We start from the raw sequence: 25,080 nt of genomic DNA, 5'->3' as shown, positions 1-25,080 counted from the left end.
TTAATTATTCGAGAACTTTTCGAGAACCCGAACCGACTGAAGGTGGGAGGGGGGCGGTGGGCAGTCTGAACACTGCAGTAAGTGGGGGAGCTGGAGGGAAGAGGGGAACAGGGAAAGAAGGACCGGTTTTTTATTTTCCCTTTGGGAGGAACCGAAGATGGGGAGAGGGAGCCGCGCAAGAATTGGAAAACGGGAAAGGACGATGTCGAGATACGGTTACATTGCGACTGAGAGATGGAAGCTGCCCGAGAAGTGCCAAGACAGCCACCACTCTTTTCCTTTCTTCCTTTCTTCCTTTCTTCCTTTCTTCCTTTCTTCCTTTCTTCCTTCTTCCATGACTTGTACGATCCCGTCCGCCCGTCTCTTCTGCATATCATATCGTAACATACCCGTACCACGGTACCGAAGGTGAGACAACTTAACGCAGCTGCCAGGTAATGTAGAGGTACATACCTCCCGTCGTTACGTTTTGTAACAACGGTACTTACAGGCCGAAGAACCTACTTGCAGGACGTTGACATCCGAAGCATATGTCATAAAAAGGCAACCTGTCAAAAGTGCAGTTTGTAGTCTCTGCCGTCTACTATGTTCGCGATTGCTTGTGTACAAGCGGAGGAGCTGCCGAAAAACCTCCAACGGCAGTTGTAATGGCGTCGAAGTTTTCTGGAAACAGCTGAAGTGTGTTACATGCGAAATGTGTGAACTGCATGCATTGCATGTGCATGTGTGATGACTTGGAGGTTACATGGCATGGAAGGATATTGCATGATATTCTAGAAGCAGCCAAGTGAAAGCATGGAAGCCAAGAGGGCTGACGTTACCGAAGAAGCACAGTGCGAGTGTGCAGTGGCCGCAGTGGCAGCCTCATTGGGAAGAAGAGCCTAGGTAGGAAATGATGGTCTTTGTATACTACCTTGTCTCTACTCCCGTTCGGTACAAAGGGCCTTCAAACGGATAGTCGGCTCAATAGGAGGCAGCACCCAAGCGAATACACGTAGTTTGTAGAAGAATAGACCAGCAGGTTTGAAAGTTAAGGTGATGAGGCGGACGGGTCATTATTATTGATCGGCTGTGCGACTCTTGATGCAGCATAACCGAATCATCATCTCGCTGTTGCGAGAGTAGAGTATTGCGTATAATACAGGCTTCCCAGCCTCCAGGCACCTATTCGTCACCCCTTGACTCTACCTCCAAGCCTCCCGTTCCCGGTGCCCTCATCGAAGCGAGGAAGTCGCATCATCTTCTGCCCCAAACTCAAATGTAGAGTAGTTTTCCAAGCCCCCCTAAGAACAAAAACGCCGACACGCATCTTGCGCGTGTATATGATAGTATGAAAACATGTTTATCATGGTGAAGAGGAGAGAAGAAACCGAAGATGCATCTAGCCGCCAGCTCTACCCAGACACAGGTGTCTTCGACAACATGATTGGTGACCAACGAGTGTAGATGTTGTGAGAAGTCGACAGAGGGAAAAGTCAAGATAGAGAGATCCGAAGAATGGTGGCCCCGAGAAGATTGAGGTCAAATCGATAAGAAACAACAAGAATGAACATGTAAAAAGAAAATCGACTGAAAGCATGCACTGCTTCTTTCCACTCAAGCAGCCACTCAAACACATTAGCCGTACTGCATAGACTCCTTCATTGTACACATCTCCTCATGACAAAAAGAAAAACCAGTCGAACGCGTAGTCTCGTCGCAGAATCAAAAAATACTCTGCATACACATGTTCATAAAAGAACTTGTCGTCATAGAAAGAACCCTTCAAGCCGGCGCCTTCCTTGTTCAAGTTGTCATAGTTCTCGGCGCGTGGATCGTTGGTAGTCCTGCATAGATGCAGTCCATCTCTCTGGGAAACCTCGTCTCAAGCGTTTCACCCATTTGCCAGCAAAGCAAACCTTCTGGAACTGTAGCCGCAACCTGTTGCTCATCCTTTGCGTCACCAACGGTGCCATCCTTCTCATTCTGATAGGTCTTGTCAAGGCCGTCGTCTGAATTTGCAACGTAAACTCGGATTCCCCCAACTTCAAACTCATACTCTGACATATTCCCCCTCCCCCTTCCAACAAGGGGTACGGCAACAGCATCGTCCAGGCCTTCAGTTCTCTCCCTGAGGGCTACCAGCCTGTCCAGCCGGTGATCCAATACCGTCTTGTGCGCCCTTGCATCTTCCCATACCATACCCAGGATCTCCAAGACACTTCGTGCAATGGCAAAACCGTCAATCAATCCCGGAAGCTCTTGTATGTGCCCCTCCGCCGAAAGCACATCCAAGGCCTCAAGGACGGCGAAGCTGGTAAAGGGTGGTGGCATACTGGTACCGTCAAGGCTAGGGCTGCCAGTGGCTCTGATATGGTTTGCAACTGTACACACCAGACCCAGCAACTGATGGGCATTGGTGCGGGCTATGTGTGCATGTTCGGGTCTCTGCATTGACGAAGTCGAGAAACGTGAGTGAATATGTCGATGCGCTTTAACCATGGTGAGGTGGTAAATGAGATGCATCAGGATAAGGGATCCCTTATTTTCCCTTTGTACATTGTCGAGAGTAGCGGCAGTGAAAAGAAAGCTAGGAGAGAGTGAAGTTCTCCAGCTTTCGAGCCGGGATAGTACGCGTTGATGGAACTTGGCCATAACATCCACCTCATCTTCTGATAGGCGATTACCGGAGTGCGCAACCCGGTATATCAAAGCCATAACCTCTCCCCAAAGGGCTACCACCTGAATCAGACAGCCCATCATCCCTACTTTCGTCCCCTTGTCGACTGTCTGTGTCTCCCGGTGCTTCTGGTCTGGCTCAGGAAGTCCAGAAGAGTTGAAGTTCTCAAACGCCGAGACCGGCACAGAAACGTCCTCTTGTTCTTCGAACGAGCCGATATCCATAGGAAGCCGGAGGAAGATGTCGGCTGGGTTGGTGACGGCCATCCGGGTTGGAAAGAGGCCATTTAGTCTTTCCAGTAAGAAACATGACCAAAACGTCCTTCTCCTGCACTCAGCAAAGCCAGCCCTGGCCAATCCATACGGGAATGATTTGAGTCCTACGTCGGGAGACTGATCCAACTCCAGATTCAACTGCAAATAGGCCGCTGCCGAAACGGCGCTACTGGACATTTCGTTGGCATCGATAAGCCTCGAAATAGCCATATAGTAGAGGGAAAGGAGGATTCTCGCCTGGACAAGCTGTAGTGACATCGCTGCGTGCTCTGTTGCGTAACGAGCTACCTGAGCGTAGTGGTTGGTTTTCTCCTTCCTAGGGTCGAGCCCGCCGGACCCAGCGGTCGACAGGAGGGAACCGAGAGCAAGGATGCTATAGACGAGCATCAGATCTTCTGGGGACTTGTTTCTATGGTGAGCGTTGTTCTGTACCCAGGTTTTGAATGCCTTCTCGGGGAGGAATCGGAAGGTCGTGGCATCGGTGGAGACGAAAAAGGAGGTTATGGTGCTGATCACGGACTCAGGATCGGAGACATACGGGTCTATTTGCCATGCACGGCGCACTGCGTCCTCGTGGACGCGGGGAAGTTCAGGCTGACGGTGCCAAGACAAGTTGGACCGGATCATGTGGTCCGCCGCCGGTGCCATAGGCGGTCGGTGTCCCCCTGCGGGAGCGTAGTGGTCGTAGCCTACCCGAAGCCGTTTCGACGGCACGGATGAGGCCATCTCGGGGCTTGCTGGGCGAAGAGTGGTGCGTGGTGAAACAGATTCACTCGAGTGCGCGCTCGTCCTTACATATTCGTGAGGTGGTGGTCGAATTAAGCTGGGCAAGCGGCGCGCATCGTCGACTTCGGCGGGCGGAGTCGAAGGTGAAGTATTGTGTCCACCTCGCGGGCTATATTACACAGGTTTGATATTAGAGGGTGATCTGCTATTTCACAGAACGCGAGCGGTTACTGGGCGAAGGGGGCTGATAACACTTACGCATTCTTGAACTTGCAAGTACGCCCAAACTTCTCGCATTGCGCGCATCGAGGGTAATCTGGATCACACTTGATCTTCTTCTCCCGGCAAGTGATGCAAGCGATTGCCAGCCTCTTTCTCGGCTTCCCAGCTTTTGTCACTCCCCAATGGGCATTGACTTTCTCACCATCAATGACATCTTTGCAACGGGTTCCATCGTCATATATGAAATACGTTTCACCATCGATCTTTTCCTCCTTGACAAATCTCGGCAAAAAATGTGTGCCTGTCCAAATCTTGGGGCCCAATCCATCCTTGCCCACGATGACCTCGGAGGCACCGGTGCTAACTGGTGTTGGTGGTTGCGCAGCCGGCTGCTCGCTACGTAAGCCCAAGCCTTCCTCACGGCTCGGGATGCCGTTCGAAAGCTGACTATGGGCTCGCTCAGTGGGTGATGATCTGTACGATGCGTACTCCCGGTTTCCCAGCGCGTATTCTTGGCCAATTTCGTGACGCAGCGACCATTTGTTCCCAGTGCTGAAACCGGACTGAGAATGAGGCCTTTGAGGCTCCGACTCCCTGACCATGGGTGATAGAGGGCCTGGGAGCGCCCGTAACGGTGGCGGAAAGTGAGGCCGTTCATCAAGTCTGGGATCCGGTGTACTGCGAGGCTGCGAAGTCAATGATGGAGGGGGGAAACAAGATGACGAAGATGCCGAGTAAGACCTATCCCAACTGCCAGCTGGGCCTCGGGGATGATCAAGCGGCGACGACGATGTTGTGTACAATCCTGGACGGTCCGAGAAAGTCGGCGAATGCAATGGGCGAAGCTGCGTTGTAGACGGGCCAAATAGGCTACTCAATGAAGGCAACTGCTGCCGCCCAGCGTTCTGGTTGGTGCCGACGTCTCTCCGGGCTTGTGCCTCGTCGGGACTGTTCGTGGAAGGCATATCGCCTGTCCTGGATACGGGGTCATAATGGGACATGGGCGGGGAGATTGGAACGACGGAGTTCCGGGACCGCTCTTGAAGTTTCCTGAAGTTGAAGGAGGATAGATCTGAATTCGGCAGCTCGGGGGGAGTGGTGGGAATGGATAACCGGTAACGAGTGTCGAGGCAAGAGGTAATCCCCATCGAGAATAATGTTGGTTCAGCTTTGATAGGTCGGTGTCCTTGTTGTCATATCACACCTCAAGAAGCAGGCGGTTAGAGGTAGCCGGGGGGAACCAGCGAGTCTTGATTTCTAATGTGTAGCAAGCCCAACGGTCTGCCGAAGCACACAAAGAGTCGAAGAAGGCGGCTGGCAGCTAGATGTTGGCCGAGTAAAGGTGCATAGGCGGCACAGTTCACTCACAAAGCCCTTGTATATGAGCACATGGAGAGAGCCACTTGGTCGAGCGCTTAACTCTGGATGAGCATAAACGTGAGCGCGTGGGATCGTGGGTGATGATCGGAACTAGCGAAGGATTGGATCGAGGTGCCAACGGTTACAAGGTCCTCGGTAGAGGTGTTGCTGAAGTTGATGTTAGAAATGAAGGAGAGAAGGAAGGATGGAGATCGAAGTGGGAAGCCGAATGAGAAGCCGGGTAGAGCGCTTGTGTCTGAGAAGGCTGTAAGTGGAAAAGGTTCGGATCTTGTATGGGGGTCCCGTGCATCTCCCGGCAAGAGCCTAGACGTCTTTGGTGAAGCAAGCCGCCGTGGGATCCACAGACAAGGCAGGCTAGGAAGAGGACCACAGGACAGGGCTAAAACTACTAGTGCTTTGCGTGGGTATGCTGGGGTAGTGGAACCAGTGTCCAGGAAACCGAGTACATAACGGGAAGGGGCAACCGACGGGGGCCGCAGTGAGTGGTCTGCTGCCTCGCTGCAAGACCTACTATATATCTGGTCCCGGGGTTGGTTGGCGAGTTCTACTGTGTTTAAACGTCCACACGTGCCTCTGAGTTGTGCCGGTTTTTGTGGCCTCTCTCGTCCTGTATCCCAACGTGGAAGCTTATTCGACGGAGAACGACTACTTGAAGCTCGTGCCAGATGGGTTCCGGCACAGCAGCGGCGTGGCGTCTTGTCCCTCTTTGCGTGCAGAAAATATGCGGAAGATAGGAAGCATATAGAGGACACGTAAACTAGTCAGTGTACAGTTGGTATTCGGGAGTCAATCTTTTGGTCTTGAGTAGCTCAAGAAGGAGCTGGCAAGGGGAAATGAGCGAGTCCGTAGAATGGTCTGATATGACCAGAAACGAAGGCTTGGGACTTTGTCAACCCAAGGGAACAAGGAAGAGAAACCAGCAAGTTCCCGGCATCGACTTTGGCGACTCTGCCTTTGCAATCCATCTGCCTATTTCTCATTGAACTGCTAGCCGCATGGGATTATGCCGTAGTCTGTAGAGAGGAGGGGCGTGGGGCAAGCATGTAAGGGGCGTCGGGGCCGACGACGGGAGTTGCACGGACTGGAGTTCTCGGCAGTGGGTACGAAGAGTCCGCGCACGGCGGAGGGAGATGTGATGCCATGACGGGCTACCACGAGGCAAAAGAGGGTTCGGGAAGATAAGGGGCTGTTTAGTGGTTGAGGTTCGTTAACGGATGGTGGGAGGCTTTGGCTTGGGGGATCCGGGACGACAAGGGACGGGAATTGGAACCGGGCATGCCAGTCCAAACAGGGGACGCAGCCAGGATCAGGGGCACGCTACTGTGTAAGATGCAAGTCCAATGCCCAGCCGCCAAGGACGGGACAATGGAAAGCCGTGAGAAGACTTTTTTTTTCTCTTTTTTTTCTGGCTTGTGAGGTGACGGGGAATTGGAACTGGAACTGCAGCCGGGGCTGGGCTGGGCGAGAGCTGGATGGAACCACTGGCAAATACCGTACCGTGACACCAATCGCGGGATGACCGATTCATCTGTTCAAGATGATCTATCTTGTCTCGAGTAGAAAGAAGGTGGCCCGCGTGGGTGAGGAACGTCGTGTGTGTGAGCGGGAGCAACGGGCCTTGCAACGACCCTGATGAGTTCTGTATCGATACCTGCCTGGCCGGTCTGCCCTGCGTGCGTACCGTACAGTGTAGCAGTGTGTGCGGTACACTACCAGGCTCGTAGGTACCTCTACCATCCACCCTCTGTGCTCGCCGGGGATGATACCCTGGACCAGAAGACAAGATACCGGGGAGGGCAGGTAGGGTAGGAAAACAAAAGACGCCTGCAGCTGGAGCCAACTAGCGAGTGATCATGGTAATGGCCGCCTGTCTGCCCCGGTCCTCGTCGCATCAGCCTGCCACCCTGCAGTTGGTGGACTGGTGGAGTGGCTCCCACACACAGCTCCAACAGGACGGCACTTGCAGCCATTGTGTGCTTTTGACGATGGTGTTGGTCTGGATCTCGGCATCGTGGTTCCGCACTGTTTCGAGACGGGTTAGATGGTGTTCGTTATGCCTTGCCACGGGAACCTGAAGAAGCATAAAGATTACCGTCCTACTGCCTCAAACACGCCACGCAGCGGCAGCGTGGCTCGGCGAATAGTGAATCAAAGGACGGATAGGATAGGCAAGGCGCAAGGGAGGAAGGGACATGGTAATGATGGATGATGTCTGGGGTATCGGGAGATGGGGGCATACCTTTGGCTCGCTTTGGCTTCCCCGATGTGGGAAAGAGACCCATGGAGGAACATGTGAGGGAGATGAGGGGGGATACCTCTAGCGTAGGGGTGAAGCCGTTTCTACCGATGAAGAAGGGCACCGTTGGTGGTTACGGCCAAGTATCCCCAAGCATTACCGTCCGGTACTTGCAAAGTAGTCCCACCCACCACTGTGGTTTCTGATGAACCGTTTCCTCTTGATCCGTGCCGCCGCATTATACCCGACTCGCGACTGTCCACACGCAAAGCAGAGCGGAGCCGAAACGGGATTTGGTTTCCTTGACGAGCTGACACTAATCTGACCGGCGATTATAGTGCCAATGGGGTCAATGGATGCCCCGTCCAGGCGGAAAGCTCCGTACGATGATGGATTCCGCCAAGCCCAAAGCTCTCCCCGTTAGACGAGCATTGCTGTATGCTGTATGTCTTGTCTCTGACTGGAATAGCCGGTGGCGTCTTTTCTTCCATTTTTTTCTGTTCTTTCCCTGGTCGGCATGTCTCTGATGCCGTGCTGTCACTAGCGAGATGAGACAAGATCATGCCGCAGCACAGTCGACATCCGACGACTCTCTCTGTTGCTGGTCCAGCCTGGCCCAGCCGATGATGGCTGATCGGCTCGCTGCCATCTTGTCCCGAAATACGATGATCATGACGCTGGTGATGCCGATAATGGTGCAGCAAGCACAGTGCTGAGGACGGCCGGTGTGGCAGCCTGCCGTCTGGAGGTGGTCATTTTATGGAAGCCTGCTGCTGGGTCATTGCAACGAGAGGTTGGCTCGGTTGGAATCCATCCATGAAAAGTTGTTTTTCGAAAAGGTTGCCGAGAGGAAAGAAAAGTGTCCCCGGCTGTTACCCGAACAAGAGGGGAAGTGGAAGCTTTGGCGGGGCTCACACTACACAGTAAACGCGCTAACAGCTCCCTTGCTAGTGTATACCGCCGACGCAAGGCACACTAGCTCGATTAGCTGTAGCATGGGACGGGGTTTGTTAGCGTGCTGTTAACAGGTCCACTGCTTAAAGTGTCTCGAGTCCGACCCTTCCAGTTCCATTCCGTTCAACCACTTGGCACAGTCCAAAGATCCCTCCAAAAGGGAAGGAGAACCTCGTGAAGCTCTCACCGAGTCACCTTCCTCGCTCAGCGCACTCTTAGCGGGCAGGTGATAGGTACCGGGAGACTGCATTTGTTAAGAACTCACCATGTCATGCATGGATCAACATCGATATCTGTGGAAGTACATTGCCAAAGGTTGTTGCTGCAGGTGTTCATTTCCCGAGCTGCAAGGCCAAAAGTTCCTCCCATCATTCATTCCATCGAGGTCAACGTCAGCTTCCCTCCTTCCTCGGCGGTTCTTCAGACACGCGCACAAAGAGGCCAGCACTTGCCATTACACTGAAAGTGACATCCAGGACGCCTGCCTCTGCAAGGCCCTGGGATGCTGGAGGTATCCGCCTCTTTTTCCATTCCATCGTTTCTCCCCGACATCTTTATTGCAGCAGCGAGATTTCAGGATCGCGCGATAACCATTCTTTACAGAGGTACCTATCTCGACGTCAACAGGACTGCGCCACCAAGACACATCTTTCCAGAAAACCATGCCACAACAACGCATACCAGGACGGACGGCCGACAGGTGGAGTGTCTGTGTTTGAGTTCAACAATCATGATGCTGGACGAGAATGCCTTGCATCTCAAGCCGCCCCTTGGACATAAATGGCCAATATCTCGGCAAGACTTGCTCTCTACGCCAGTAAATTCACCTCCCGGCCCGGCACCCATCTGCCTCTCAGATCATCAGATCCCCCTCCCGGCAGCGGAGGTGTTCCCGCTGTCACCACCAGTGTCAGCGTGCAACTACTAGTATACTATGTATACCAGCGGGATAAGGCGGGACGTCTCGCGTCTGGGTTGTACGATACCGCTTTTTCCAGATAAGAGATGTACTGAACCTGGCAGTTTTGGTGAGAAAGAAGCATATGCACGGCGGGATTAGCTGCATATGAGGAACCAGTCCAATGGGATTCCCTCATCTTCCTAGCTAGCGCCTTTGGTAAATCTCTTACAGATGAGTTTTAGCGGTTAGTGGTCTCCCATGCCCCGCGTCTGTTGCCATTACATACCTCCGAGGCTAACCATAATATTGCCGTGGTACGCTGTACGAATGGACGGAATACGCAGATGCCCTGTCCTCCCCGAGGCCTGTCCCCCTGTCTTAGCCGCTGCCTCGAACGGTGTGCGGGTCACGATGCGACGGGCTCGGCATTGGACGTCCTCACTAGCATCCCAATCTCCTGGGATCTGTGGAAGGCGGAGAGCCTGGACACACAACACAGACACACATTGCGTTGCCTTGCCTTGTGCGTGCACAACATTCACAGGCTGAGGACGGACAAGCGGACGACAGGCTCAACAAGCAGGCAGGGGGCAATGACTGCCGTCACCCGTGCTGGCACACAGAAGCTGGGACCCGTAGACATCACTCCACCGAACACCACACAACACGATGCTCGTGGCAGAGATCGAAGCCAGCGAGAACATGTGCCTCACTCCCGCAGTCGGTTCCATGATCCCCAGAGTACTCGGTCTGGAAGGTCGCTCTTCGTCACGGCTACGTAGCCCACCAAGTCGTCACCAATTCGTGTATCCTTGGTGATCATATCGTCCTGTTTAAGTGAACACCAGACCCATCTGGCCCTTTTCAAAGCTATGGGGATAACTTTTGGCAAGTCGGCCATGTAAACCCGATCAGACGCTCAAGGCCGCCCGTTGATATCCGTCGTTGCGGTTCGCCGGTTCTTGGTGGATCAACCCAGGGGAGTGAAAGAAAGGCGGCAAAAACTGTGTTCCATCTCATCCGCAACAACCTGGAACAGAAATGTTTCCGAGACATCCAAGCCTCAAAAACTGAACCCAAAGACACCATAAGGCAATAGCTCAAACATGCTTTACATGTGGTCGGCTCAGACAACAAACAAACATCCAAAGTCCATCATCCACCGACGACCACATATGACGGAAGTCTGAGCCCGACAGCCTGCCTACCAGCGACCAGCTAGCCGTTGTGTTCGTTGCTGCTTCTTCTCCTTCTTTTCCATCCCTCCGAAAAAAGCAAGGGAAGCATTGTGGCTGGCCATTTTACCAGGGATCGTCCCCTACCAATCTGGTTGCCTAGCTACGCAACCACACTACAGTACGGAGATCTGCCCCCCTTTTTCGCGGTTTTCTTCTTGCGCCGTGGCTTGCCGTACCATGGTCGGGTTTTGCTGCTCAATTCTCCGGTTGGCGCATCCCCAAAGCCGCCGCCGCCTGCTCTTCTTGAACCTTGGCATCACTAGACTAGCGCAGGCGCGGGGAGGGGGTAAAGCCACACGAGAACCTCGAAAACTTCCATTCAAATTCGAGGCATCTTGCACCACACGCGGTTGTTGCTGTTGCTGTTGCTAATACCTCTGTCTGATTCGCGCGGCACCTCACTCTCCAATCCCTCTCTGGAGCGCCGCCGTAAGCCAGCGTCCGTCACAACAGTACCGAGATGCGGTAGGTTTTGGTTAAGGAAGGCGGGAGTATAAGCGCCATCCATCATCCTTCCATCTTTTTCTCATATCACTACATACCAGGCTACCAGCCTTTTCCTTCGGCGGATTGAGATTTTGATCGTTGCACACAACAACAACTGCATGATATTGATCCCCATCGGAAAGCTACGCAGCACGCAGTTAGCCGATGATGGGCCTTTCCCGGAAATTATTCAAGACTTGTTTTCCTGGCAAGCTGGCAGGGAACTCAGGGACTGAGTCCATCAGCGCAAGATGTTCGTCCGATCGATCAACGGCGGGCGCCGCCGCCGGAACCGGGTTCCAGTTTCCAGGCGCTAGTGTAGTTACAATATTGTCACTAGTTCGTTCGTTGGCGGAGTTCCAGTCGTAGGGCAATACCTATCTCATCTGCCGGGCGGAGTCTTGGGGGTCCCGTCGGTTGATCTTTGATCTTCAAAGCTTGGACTCTATCAGAGGTTACAATGGGGTAGAGAAATGGCGGAGAAGCTTGTTTGCGTATCCGAGCTTTCCACGGCAATGAGTTCGTACTGGACTTGTATACCAGACGGCCATGTACGTATGTATCCATCCGAAAGGATTCCAGTCAGTCCGGTACCTCTAATGATGCAAGGTACCATCTTGTGTTCTTTATCGTTGAGTTACCACCTTTTGTTCCTCTGTGACCCCATACCTACTAGTAGGCTGAGAGATTCAAACAGATTTCCTCGTTGCACAACAACGAGAAGTCCCAAAAAAACAAAAAACCAGCCGGAGAACTCGCTCCCTCGCAATCTCCGCTAGGACTTCCTCAGACTTGAAGGGCCGCATCCTGTATGACACTACATATCTGTTCGGGATGTTTTCATGTTGGAAGAGAAATACCGCACCGCACTGTGCACTAACAGTCTTAGCCAAGGTTTTCCTAACCTACCCAACAACGTAGCACTACCGAGTCCGAGCGAGCGAGCCTCAACATCCGAGGTGATTAGAGCGACTGTGTAACTGCCTAGCGCGACTGTGTGGAGACAAGGTGTAAGTCGTACCTAAAGACCCTAAGGTTAGTGTTAGGGTTAGCGGTTAGGGTTAAGTGTTAGGGTTAGTTAGGGTTAATTCCGGGGGTGCAGGGGGCTGGTGAGAGGCCCCCGCGTGTGAATGTGAATTCGGCGCTCGAAAAGATGTGGTTTGAGTTTTCGTTGTTGTCGTTTGGAATGAAGACTTCCGGTGATGGTTGTCATGACTTTGGTCGCGCAGATTGATGCCAGCTTTGGAGCTGAGGCCCGTGCCGCAGCCTTCAAATTTGTATGGCCCCACACAGTCGCGCTATTCGATTACACAGTCGCTCTAATCGGCTCGTCAACATCACACCAAAGTGCCGGGTGTTAAGTGCGAGGGATTCGTAAACAGCATTACCCCTGATTCTGCATGTAATTCAGACACTAGGTATGGGGGACCGAACGGATCTCATGCACTTGGAGACATATATGCAGAGAAAGGAGCTAGCTTTTGGTAGGAACCAGGGGTTTGTGACCACGCCTGGGTGGGATGATGCAGTTATAGAGGGCCACTGTTAGTATTTATGCAGAATGGGGGTCATGCAGTTTCAGGAGACTTTGCTGAACTGAGATAATGTCTTCTGAGAACGGATGAAAGGGCCGTGACCCGGTAGGTAGGCGGCTCGAGGTAGGTAATGCCGCGGGTGATAACGTAATGGATTTCGCTAGTGTTGACCGGTATTGTTTTGGCGCGCTTAGCATACATACGCATCAAGTGGGCCAACAGCGATCAAGTGGGCATTCTGTGCCGTGGACTTCTTTCCCTCTTTGAGCCAAGACAGTAGGATGCCATGTGCTCCGGGGGAGCATGTGATATTCATTGTCTCGAAGAGCTCGTGAGCCATCTAGACTTTCTGTTGTCTATCAATTCTGGTGTTCTTCACAATATCATTGCTTCTAAGACTCTGAAACTATGAAAGCAAGTTGCTTCTTTGCTGTCATCAGACGATTTCCGAGTGTGAAAAGTCTCGTCCTGGACTTGACTTTCGTCGGTTCAGATAGGTACCAGAGGAAGGTATCTTCAGTTACTAATCAGAAAACCTTACCATGTGTCTACGCCTCATTCTCATTCTCATTCTCGTCCTTCGTTCGCCTTGCTTCCAACATGTCTCTTCCTGCCGGAAGCATACCTTGGGTAAGAACATCAACGGAGTGTAGCACAAATCACTCACCTACATACCTCGACAGCCAGGGTAAACTGTGCGAGGTGAATAAGTACCTGTCGTATATCTTGCCTGTTCTGCTTTGTCTTCTCGTATGGAAAGGCATTTGATCTCCACATTGCTGTGCCGCTGATGGACAGGGAGAGATTAAGGTAGATATGTATGCATAGAGTTAGCAAACATCAACAACGCACCGGGATAGTAGAGAGAGAGGTTGGGTGCTGGACACAACCACTCAAAGATTGAGAAGTGTTCTTCTTTGTTTATGAATTTTCTCTTTGCAATCATATCTCAACCTGATGCTACATGGTGAGAGACATGTCAGTAAAAGTGTAATAAAGAGGCGGCCTATCTCGAGTCTTGATATGGCTACCCAGATATGTGAGTCGGTCGTAGCTGTGTTTAGGCTCAAGGTAAGCTAACAAGAAAATACTTGTGAACATTGCATAATTACAACTATGCAATACACTAACAAGCACGATCCCGGACTCTCATGACACAGCAAGCATTCTCAGCCGGTCTCATTTTCTCCAGTTGTCGAGTCCTCATGTCGTGCGACATAACCACTTCGGAACTTTCTTCGAGACATGCCGATGTTGGGTAACACCTTCAAGCTTTGAAGTTGTACTGTACCTACAGCACTGTGTGCCAAGTCTCGTAGGCATGGTATGTACAGCGGTATGTACGTAGCCTTTGAGGCTCGCAAGCTCGCAAAGCAGGCAAGCAGGTCAAAGCAGGCAAGATCCGATCCCTACCTACCTACCGTATACGTCTGTACACGCCGTAGGCTATTGCATACCCCATGCTTTGTCGTAGCTGCTGCTGCTACTGCTTCTGCATGTTTGTCTGTAAAGAGTGATGTTTAATTTCCGGGAGTACATATCATGAGGCCACTGTGGTGTCCGTCGTACACTGTCTTTGCAGATGCAAAGATTAGAGGAAGCAGGACTTCCAAGTTTGCCGAGCGAAAACACGGTAGCGAGGCTCTTGAAAGCAAAAAGGAGGTGCCCATGCCGAGGAAGGGAACTCAGGGATGGGATGTGAAGGTCGGTCCAATTGTAGGCAATGAAAACGAACTTGAGGTGCCATTGTGTGTTTTGACCTCTTCGTGGTTTCGCATGATTTTATGTTGGCCTTGTTGGCTTCACCTCACACAGTACAGGAGGCACTTGAGGTTACATAAGGTACCTATCTTCAATGTCAGCTTCTGTCAGATGTGACAGTGCAGAATTGATTGATTGAAGAGTGTGTGTGACTGACTCGCCCAGAAGGTATGGGGGGTGCTGGGGTAACCCAGATATGCCTAGAAATCAGGTAATATTAGGTAGCTGGAGCGCTAGCCTCTATATAGTATAGCTAAAACCACCCTTGAATTTGATATACCCTCTCACTTGTAACCTTCTAAATAGGACAAAAGTGAAACTATTTATAGAATCTTTCTTCTAGTACGTTAATTTCTCCAGCCAAACTGTGAATATCCTCTAGAATATCGTCCGGAATCTCCTTATTTATCTTTATCTCCTTACGAATTAGTGTATTCGTTATTCCTATTAATTCCCGGAATTTTTCGTAATCCAATTGTCTTAAAACCTTTATTAATCTATCAGCTAGCATCTTCCTCGTCTTTAAATATTCTATTTTAATCTTTCCCTCTATAATCTTTTACTTTAATTAGTAACGATGGATATCGACCTACTTTAATTTAATTATTAACTTTACTACGTCAATAGTTAATATACGGATCGTTTATATATTATTATAATTAATTATAGGTACGTCCTTATCGAAGGGAATATTAATTTCCTTATATAGATGTATAATAGTGATAGTTTCCTTAATAATATTTAAGATCGATAGTAATTCTACTTCTATTATTAAGGTAAATACCGTCTTTTACTTAGTTATACCCTAATAAATTAAATTACTAAAGAGTTTAATTATAAACTTATACGAATTTTTTCGATTTAGAGAGTTATCGGCGTATAATATATTTAAAGCAATTTTGAATTTCGTTAACGTGCTATAATAGAGGGAGAAATTAGGGTAATATTAAAGGTAGTATAAAATTTTATTAGTAGCTTTACGATATTAAAGATCAGGATTATAATTATAATGAGCTAGTTTATTAGTAGCGAAGGTAATATTAAATCGGGTAATTATAGTAGCGTATATTATAGAACCGATAACGATTTAATATTCTTAAATTTTATCGAAGGTAGTTACGTTATTATAAAGTATAAATTCTTCGTTATTTATTAGGATAAAGGCGAAGGTATAGAGATTTTTAATTAATTTAGTAATTTTATAAATATATTTCTATTAGGATAATTAAATATAATTTGCCTTTCGGTTTCGAATAATCTCGATACTTAGAAATTATTAAAAGTTATTACTATTAATAAATTTATATTTTTCCTCTAGCTTCTTTATAACCCGGGTAACTTTATTATATTATAATTTATTGAAGGCGAAGATAATATCGTTAATATAGTAGAAAATTAGGATTTTATTACGTTTAAGGATATGCGGGTCTTCGAATAACGGTTTAAACCTTAAGTTTTCGAAGGTATTATTAAATTTTCGTTATTATAGTAAAGGAGTTCGTCGGAAATTATAGAAGCCTTTAAGGATTTTAAAAATAATATTATACTTTTCATAATTAGGAGGTATATATATATATATTTCCTTATTGAAGTAGGCGTTAACGAAGGCATTTATTATATTATATTCAATAAGTTCGAGATCGAATTTGGTGGTATAAGCGATAATTAACTGAAATAAGCGATTAATTAACGTAGAAATATACGTTTCCTTATTATAATTATATTATTAGTCTCCTTTAATTACAAGGCGAGCCTTTATTTTTAATAACCGATTATATTTATTGAATTTATATACGTATATTTATATATAATTGAAGATTTGAAGACTTTTAGTATAGGGAACGTTTTTATTAATTTTAATTTATAACTTCATTCTTTTATAGCTATTGAGATATACTTCCTTTACTTGCTTAAAGAGATTATATAAATTGTAATATTCCAAATTGCGGTAAGTTTATAGCATTAGAAGGAGGTTTTAATATTTAATAGAATTTAATTTACTACTTTTAAAAATTAAACGGTTAATTTTTACCTTTATAATTATTTTGCTTTGCTGCTATTTAATTAATTAAATAAATCTCCTAGCGTTAAATATAACTTCCTATAATTCGAACGTTATAGAAGGAGATAGGTTTAGGCAAATTTATTATAAGGTTACTAATAAGGGTAATTAGTAGTATATTTATCAGAGTAAGGTAATTAAATATATAATTAATAGATATTTTGCTTTAAGCGGTAGGTTCTATTAATTTTAAAATAGTTTCGTTATTATTTTCTTCAAATTCGTTATCGAAGAATAATAGTAGGAGAGGAGTAAGACTATTATTTTTTATATTTTAGGTTGCGTTAAAGGGTTTAAAATATTGTATAGATAGTTGAGGAAGTTAATTAATTCGGTTGAATAAATTAATAATTTCGTTACTAATTAGCTTTAATCCTTCTTTAAAATTATTAGGATTTATTAAATAAATTAAATCTTCGTTAAAGAGTATATTATGGGTGTAGACGATATAGTTAGTTTATAGGTTTTAAATTTAATAAATAGAAGAGGTGGCATAGCTGATAAGAAACCCGATTTAAGCCTTTAATTAAAACTTTTTACGCTATTACTCTTTCTTTTATATAGTGCTCATTATTACATATATTTTATAGCTATAAATACGTAAATAATTAAAGTTAGGTTTACGAGGCTTAGTTTATACCCTTTTATAGTAAGGTACAAAAGTATAAAACTATTCGTATAATAATTTCTAATTATAGAGATATTTAGGCGATTAGTTAGTAAAGTAGATCGAGGTTAAAATAATTTGAAACTAGAGATTATAAGAGAATTTAGCGCTATTTATTATTATATACGCTTTTTCTTTAATTATACCCTCTAAACGCTTAATACCGCCGTTTTAAATTTGAATATTAGGTATTAAGGATTCGAGAATAATAAAGCGTATAATTAGCTTATCTTTAATATATTAGTTATTAAATTCGTTATTATATTTAATATATTTAAATTTAACGTTGTATTAATAATTAATTATATTAATAATTAAAAGGAATTTTTCAACGATGGCCTTAATTAATCGGTTCGCTATATAAATATTCTAAATGAATTTAATTTATTAATAGGTAATAAGTATAATATATTTAAGGCTACCTCTCCCTACTTTATATTTAAAAAAGTTGATAGCGAAGCGTTCTCCTGGGTTAAATTCTCTATTTTATAATTTTCGTTTAATTTATCATTTAATTTTTAAAATATTATACGCGTTATATTAATAAGTAGCGGGCTTTTTAAATTTAGCGCCCTCAATGTTGTAAAAATTTTTAAAAATTCAAAAATTGTGATAATTAAATTATTTATATTAAAATTTAACGGGTATTTTATATACGCGATAGCCGATAAAGGAATTAAAGCGATTTCGATAAATAAAGAAGGCGGCGCAGTTAAAAGAGAAGGGTAGGTATTCGAAGACTATTTAATAATAGATTTCTTAAAAGAAATAAAAGAGTACACTATTTAACCGACGGAAGTAATTACTAAGGGGTTTGTAATTTTAATAAAGATTTTGCTTTCGAAGTAAGCGTAGTAATATAAAATTTATAATAAAGTTAAAGTAGAAGGCTACTTTTTAATTATAGTTTTAAAATTCCCCTTTCTCTTTATATTTTTACGTTAATAGTCTTAAAACCCTTAATAAGTATTTAAAATTTACTAACTTAAACGTAGTCCTTTAGGGACGTTGTTCAAAACGAAGAAAAACGATTGATTTTATTAAAAATATAAATAGAAGCTCCGGAATCGAAAATTATAGAATTTTTAAGTAAGTAAATATTATTTTTACTACTACTTGTATTAAAAGTACCTTATTTAATGAACAATATTGAATTATAGGTATTAATTTTTCGTCTCCTTTAATTTTTCGAAGTAATAATTTATATAAAAGTAATAAAGCGGTCCTATATTTAATTTCTAACCTTCTTAACCTCTTTACTAATTTCGGGATACTTTTTAAAATTCTTATTAATAAACTTCTAAGTAGGGCCGTTTAGCTTCTATTTAGGATTATTTTTAATTTCAAATATTAAATATTAATAGTATATTATGAAGTAGGGGCCTCGCTCGTAAATTTTATAAAATAGTATAGCGCCTCCTCTCTTTTTCGGTTATAGAGAATTTTTTACGTTTTTATTTACGCCGCGTTTTTTCTTTACGTTTACCTTCCGCTTCTTTTTATAATTAGAATTAGGAGCGTCCTTTTTATTAAATACGAATTTTTATAAGTTAGAGCGGCTAGTACTTTAAGCGCTACGAATTATAACCTTCTTAAAATTAATTAATAGTATAGTACGTTTTAATATATTAACTTTTTTGAAATTAGCGGATACGTCCTTATATTTTAAAAATATAATTTTAAGTTCGTTATCGAATTTCTAGGAGTTTCTAGTTTAAATGGGCTTGTATTTACAGATTATATCGATAAAGTCGGTAAATTATAAAGTAGGAGAACTTATTTTACTAATTCTAAATCTCTTCCTATTTATAATAAGGATTTTTTAGTTGGATAATTATTTTTTTAAAGTTTTTAAGTTACTTCTTTATAGTTTCTTTAATAAAGGTTTAATAATTTCGATAAACTTTAGTAATTTAGTCGATAAGTTAATAATTAATTTAATTTTTAAATTTTTTAAATTAATTGCAGGTAGATTTATCCTATTTAAAAGAGGTATCGGTATAGTAGGCGGCGATATAAATATTTATTTAATTACGAATTTGGGTATTAGCGTTATTAAAGTTTTTTTTAATATTTATAGTGAATATTATATATATTAATAATTTAATTATACGTTACTTTCCCAGTAGCTATTAGGTCGGTAGAGGGGTTAATAATTATATCCTCCCTAATATTTTATTTAGTATAATATTTATTATCCTCTTTTTCTTCTTTTTCGTTTTCTTCTCTTAAATTTCCTTCCTTATTATTTTCGTTAGCACTGGCGGCGGCTTCTTTTTAAAATTGGATAGCCATAATAGCATCGGTAACAATACTATTTATATTAGTAGCTGTAATAATAATTATTGCGGTTGTAGTTACGACCTTTTTAACCCAGATTCCTCTATTGAATTTAATAAACTCCTTCTTTACCGTTAGAAGGCGGTCCTTTATTTACTTAGTAAAGAAGAAGTTTTCTAGTTTGAGGGATAGAACCTTCTAGATTATAAGTCCTCCCTTAAGTAGTTAATTATTAAAGTCCTAATTGCTATTAGCGAGTTTTTTTAAAAGTTTTATATTAATTAGGTTAATTGGAAGGGGTATTAAGGATAATCGTAATAGCCTTATTAGTAAATTCTTTTAATAAAAATATAATTAACGTTGTTAATTTCGTAGGGATATTACTTATAATCGATAATTATAGCGTTAATCATGAATACACAAATTAGATTGTTAATTATTAGATATGGTAGTATGAAATTAATTGATTGAAGAGTGTGTGTGATTGATTCGCCTAGAAGATATGGGGGGTGCTGGGGTAACCCAGATATGCCTAGAAATCAGGCAATATTAGGTGGCTGGAGCGCTAGCCTCTATATGGTATGGCTAAAACCACCCTTGAATCTGACAGCTTCCCCTTCATTTTCGTCCCTAGACGGATGCCCACAGCTACCCCATACTCATGAAGTTACTTTCGAGATGGGGACACTCCCGGTTTCCTTCCCCATCTCAGGGCAAGCTTAGCGGATGCTACACTTATCATAAGGACGAATCGATATCAACCCATATTTCAAGCGCCGATACTATAATGGAGTAGGGCAAGGATTGGACTCGTGGGGGTATGGTTGTAGAAAGCCGAAAAGCGAGTGTGTCGAAAAGCCGGGCCCGTTAAAACGACTGTGTCTTCTAGTTGAACGACTGTCCCTGACCACACAAATCCATCGGCCTTGGCGCGGCCTACCACAAGCTTGGCGTCCGTGGTACCTATCGCGCTCACAATCACCACCAAAAATCATAACTAGAATCGTCGTCCAACACCACGACGTTCAGAGCTCAAAACTACGTCCTTCTCAATATAAAATTCTCATTCATACGCGGGGGCCTCTCGCCGGCCCCCTGCACCCCCGGAACTAACCCTAACTAACCCTAACTAACCCTAACCGCTAACCCTAATACTAACTAACCCTAACCCTAACCTCCGCGGTAGGCGTCTTGCAGCATGTTAGGTACACACAGTCGTTTTAATATGGACACAGTCGTTTTAACGGGCTCGCGAAAAGCGGCTCTTCGTCAGCGTGTAGTCAGCGTCATCGTCAGGAATGGTGCTATTGACTGGGATCAGCTGGTTATTGAAAACAGATGGATCTCAATTTTGATCTCTCACGCGGCAAGTAGGTGCCGGATAATGGGTCGAATGGGGCAAGCCAAGTGATGAGGAGCTCCTCCAGAAGGGCAGGATCGGGATTAGCGTACTGGATTTGGGGGCCGCCAAGCACTGTACGTTATGCCTCTGTGACGGACTGACGGTGGTGAACTGGTGATGTTGAAAACAACACCACAATGGGTAGACCCAGTGACCGGTCTTTTGAAGGTCATTGACTTCAGCGAGCCAAGAAGGACGTTGAAAATGTCACAAGTCAATCTTTCCAGACTTCGTAGGGTACCATCCACCCTTCCTATGCATGGGTCAGTCAGAGGTCGACGTTTGAAAGAAGTGGCCTACTACCTACTTTTTCACTCTGAAAGTGTGCATTCTGAAGTCACAGTGGCCAGTTAATTAATCTCGAACGACTGATGCCGAAGATCATATTGGACAAAGCGTCCAGGAGCATCGCTTTGCTGTTATGAGCAGGGAGCACCGCTAAGATCGCCATAGAGTGGTATTTGACGCAGCAAACCAACTCTCCGGGTCTTGCTCGCGCACAAATTCAAATTCAGGTAGCGAGTTATCGGTCCCTTTTGCCCCTCATCTTCGGATCCGGAATCATTCTGGAAGGTCGATTTTGTCGAGCACAAAAGAAGCAGGCAGCTTCCTCCGCCAACACTAGTGACAGCCACCCCTGTGGAAAGCATACCACAGTACAGGCCGGTCTGAGATTTTCTGGACGTGAACACCCTCCTGTGGAACAGGCGACTTGGCGGTCATCATTCTTTCCCAATGCAATTAGCCTCCGAATATCCAGTCGATGAGAGCATGGACGTTGGATGGCACATGGCTTCCCCTTCAGGGAAGAGTTCCGGACAGTGGCGTCGTTGTTCCGGACCAGGCATGAGACGGCCCGAGACCCTGACAGTCCTCTGCACCCCGTCAAGTTCCTAAAGCTGCCTCTTGCTAAGTCAGTATACATACATACTGAAAAACACATGATCATAGCGTACTGACCATAGGAAATTTATCTTTTGAAAACCACGCAAGAGACCAGTGACAGAGACATTGGGTTCCTTCTGTCTTCTCTTCTGGAACAGCGAATGGGGCACATGCATTTCTGCTCCGTCTTCGAAGCAACGCCAATCTGTTGATGTACTGCGCTATGTCATCATTCGGGGTCCAGGGGCGCTCCGGGGCCTGGAAAACCGGCCGGTTGTTCCATACGTTAACCTCATGTTGAAGGCTGTACTGTGTAAGCCCTAGCTGTTGGAGGGACTGCTGTCCCACAGCGAGTATTGCAGGTTTTGTCCAAATCCTCAAACGATACCCGTAACATTCCATCTGCTGCGTGCCCCATTATTCGAGCAGAGATGCTGAACTTGTAAATAACCAGAGAAGAAGCAGATCAGACAATGAGTTGTTGTACGTGCAAGACACCGTTTACCGAGATGTCGTCTGCTGAGCTATTTTTAGGATTTCGAATTGACTGTCTTTATCTCACCGTCGTACTGAATGTGAGGACAGTCTTCTGGGACATGTGTGTAACTGCCCTGGCCCAATCAAGAACAACGTTATCGAGTGGTTGCGAGCGGCACGCAGTGGCACGGAAATGACAACTCTGTTGCTCCCTTGGTACCAAATCAATGTTGATGCAGCCGCCCGAACATATCCTTAGGAGGCTGCCAGGTCCTGCGGCTCAAGATCCTGGTGTCCGACCGGCAATATCTGCATTTGACGGCAATTAGCCTGTTTGAATGGCCGTGAGATGCGTATCGTATGCATAAAAGCATTGACTGACGAGAAAGCAACCTTTGGCGGCCCAGGACCCGGGCACCTTTTCTCAAGATCTCGGCATGATTTCCATTGGACTGTTCAATGGGATACACTGGCTCGAGACCGCGTGCACATCTGCTGCTCGGCATACCTCTCCGTGACAATGATCTCAGCTCACGGCGTCCCCTGCTACACTTACCGGGTTTGAGGTCCGTTCGATCCTGAACTTGCCTCATATCAATAGACTTAAGAATGCTGGTTATGTGCTTCTTGTCGTCTAGCCATTGCACTCAGACGAGTTTGGCTACGTGCCAAAGGAGGAAATAAGCCTGTGGGCAAGAATACTCCTACGCCGGACGTGGAAACACAATATATGTGCGGGCTGTTAGCAGGGGGTATATACACAGTGCTTTTCTTGGTTGAGCTTACTCTTGCTCTTCTTTGTGGCTACGGCTCTCGAAAATGCCGAGTCCTCGTTCGGCGTATGCTCAGAGAAGGCCATGCGAGAAGTTGTTGGAATGGCAATGGCACCCATTGCGAGGCTCGCATGCAACATGAGCCTATGAGATACCGTCGAAAGTGTGTGAGCGTTTTGCCCCAACGGGCCTGCTGAGAATAAAGATCCGGCCTGCATGTCATGGCTTTCAGCTGAAACGGACACATACATGTCTGTATGTACCTCGATAACTGATGGTGCTACCAGTTCGCTCTTTGAATATCATGTCGAGGAAGGAAAACATTGCAGTGGTATCAATCGTGGGTAACAACAAATGCCAGGTTCACCAGGTTGAGGATTGTGACCTTTGTACGCGGCTACCTCGACCCAATTGTTGTAGGATCGGTTTCGCGGCACTCGAGAAAGCTGAAAATAGACACCAATCGCATCGATATTCTCCAGCCTCTTCGGTACTGCTCTCCCACCACCACCACCCGTAGCGTGGCGCACTGTGGGGGATGGGCTGACAGGGAGTTAACCGCTAAACCTCATGTAGCATCGTGAGAGGAAGAGTTCAGTATCCCGAAAGGAGCCTCGTAGGTGGTCGGTCTTAACAGCACAGTAGGTACTCAGTTTATTGATGGCCCTTCCGCACCGAGGTTGCCTACTTCGATGGGACTGAGTAGCATGACAGAAACCTCATAAAATGTTCAGTCAGGAGATCCGATTTGGGCGATGAAGCACCTGAATATTTGGGCTGAACTGAAAGGTTTCATGTGACCCGGCTGTACTATGATTGGGCCTCCTGACCCGCAACAGTCCAGCGTGCAGTGCGTACGGTAGCGGGATGAGGGAAGTTCGTTCGGGATAGAATCACTACCCATCAAGACTGAAGCGAAGAAATGAACTTGTGATAAAAAGCCAACGGACTTTGGGTGCTGCGATGTGAGTGTATCGATGTTGTTCCTGGGAGTGGGATTGCCTCGTGCGCAACTCCGTCTGAACGGGTTAAAGGTAGCGAACCCGGTGCTTGGCGAGCGACCCGGTATGTGGAAGCGCCGAGTGCGCTCCGAATGTCACGTTAGTTTCGCCGACAGGGTGTTCAGGAGGCTCTTGACATCCAGCTTTTGCCCGTTGTCGATATAGCTAATTGTCATATTCCCCTCCTCGACGTTTCAAGTCATAATATGGTAGCTCAGTATAGCATCTCCAACCCAGGGCGATGTGCATAGCGATGCCCTGAGATGAGGTTAGGCCTTGGATCTGACTTCAAGACCACAAAAATGAAGCTGGATGCTCTCTGATTATGGGCCCGCACAGCCGTCTCCGTCCGATGACGAATGGAGCTCCAGCAACACTAGCTACCGGACGGTACTCCACTGCACCAACGGTACATACTTTGGTTAGCCCGTCGCCTGCAGCGGTAGATGCTGGTTTGGACGAGGTGGAAACTGAAGAAAAGGGGGTGGTGCCTTTGAACACCCTCATGATGCTCCAGTTCGCATAAACCTTCTGGATAAGGTATGGGCATGTAGTAATCTGGCTTACTGTGCCTCTCCGGTGATGAAGTTGTATGCAGCTATGGCGCCGTTCGTTGCACCTGACTGGACTTTGCTGACCCCGGGTTTCCAAGAGAGACCAAGCCGCAGATCGTCCGTATGGCAGCGATTCGCCATGAGAAGGGGTGCACCCGAACGAACCCTTATCGTCGAGGGACCCATCAGTTGGTGAAATGAAGAGTGTGGTCGCTGATGCTGGCCACATACATATGTGGTGAGCCCATCTGGCGACTCGGGAGCCACGACGTCCGTCCCGTTGGGACATTGCAAAGACGGATCAGGATTTCGTCGGCGCTGGTTAGCTGCAAAGAGGGGTTAGCACGATATCCCATATACACAAGGAACAGGTATCGAAAGTTGGCTAACTCGGGCATATTCTTAACTTGCGCGATACCCCCAAGCTGACCGTCGATGACAATTCGATATATGGCACGGGCTTAGCTTTGCTCGATAAGCCATGATTGAGGGGATGGATCAGAGCACATGTGTTGCCTGGTGCTGACCATGGTCCTCAAGGATGTAGCGAAAGGTAGGGTGATGCTCCTCGTTTGCCAGAAAAAAGATCGTCTAGGCCCATGGTGA

The 25,080-nt window shown here is 46.2% G+C and overlaps 2 protein-coding genes across 2 annotated transcripts; both read right to left on the bottom strand.

Moving 5' to 3' along the window:
* Positions 1 to 1,785: 1,785 nt before the first annotated feature.
* On the bottom strand, positions 1,786 to 5,273 carry B0H65DRAFT_419212 (uncharacterized protein; the record flags this gene model as incomplete). Its single annotated transcript, XM_062824193.1, has 4 exons — positions 1,786 to 2,385; positions 2,539 to 3,829; positions 3,919 to 4,857; positions 5,251 to 5,273. The coding sequence occupies 4 exons, from the start codon at positions 5,271 to 5,273 to the stop codon at positions 1,786 to 1,788; spliced, it is 2,853 nt and encodes a 950-aa protein (XP_062684720.1).
* An 18,742-nt stretch (positions 5,274 to 24,015) lies between these two features.
* B0H65DRAFT_117471 (uncharacterized protein) lies at positions 24,016 to 25,080 on the bottom strand. The gene is made up of 2 exons (XM_062820674.1): positions 24,882 to 25,080; positions 24,016 to 24,800 (listed from the first exon to the last, which is right to left on the bottom strand). Exon 2 carries the CDS (start codon positions 24,761 to 24,763, stop codon positions 24,209 to 24,211), a length of 555 nt encoding a protein of 184 aa, XP_062684719.1. The 5' UTR covers positions 24,764 to 24,800; positions 24,882 to 25,080; the 3' UTR covers positions 24,016 to 24,208.

Source organism: Neurospora tetraspora (genome assembly GCF_033439725.1).
Source record: "Neurospora tetraspora strain CBS 560.94 chromosome Unknown B0H65scaffold_2, whole genome shotgun sequence".
NCBI lineage: Eukaryota > Fungi > Ascomycota > Sordariomycetes > Sordariales > Sordariaceae > Neurospora > Neurospora tetraspora.
The sequence above is the reverse complement of the archived record's forward strand: the minus strand, read 5'-3'. Positions and strand labels throughout refer to the sequence as shown.

What these genes read in the sequence shown, in the direction of transcription:
- B0H65DRAFT_117471 (XM_062820674.1), bottom strand. Translation starts at nt 24,763, where the DNA reads ATGTCCCAACGGGACGGACGTCGTGGCTCCCGAGTCGCCAGATGGGCT.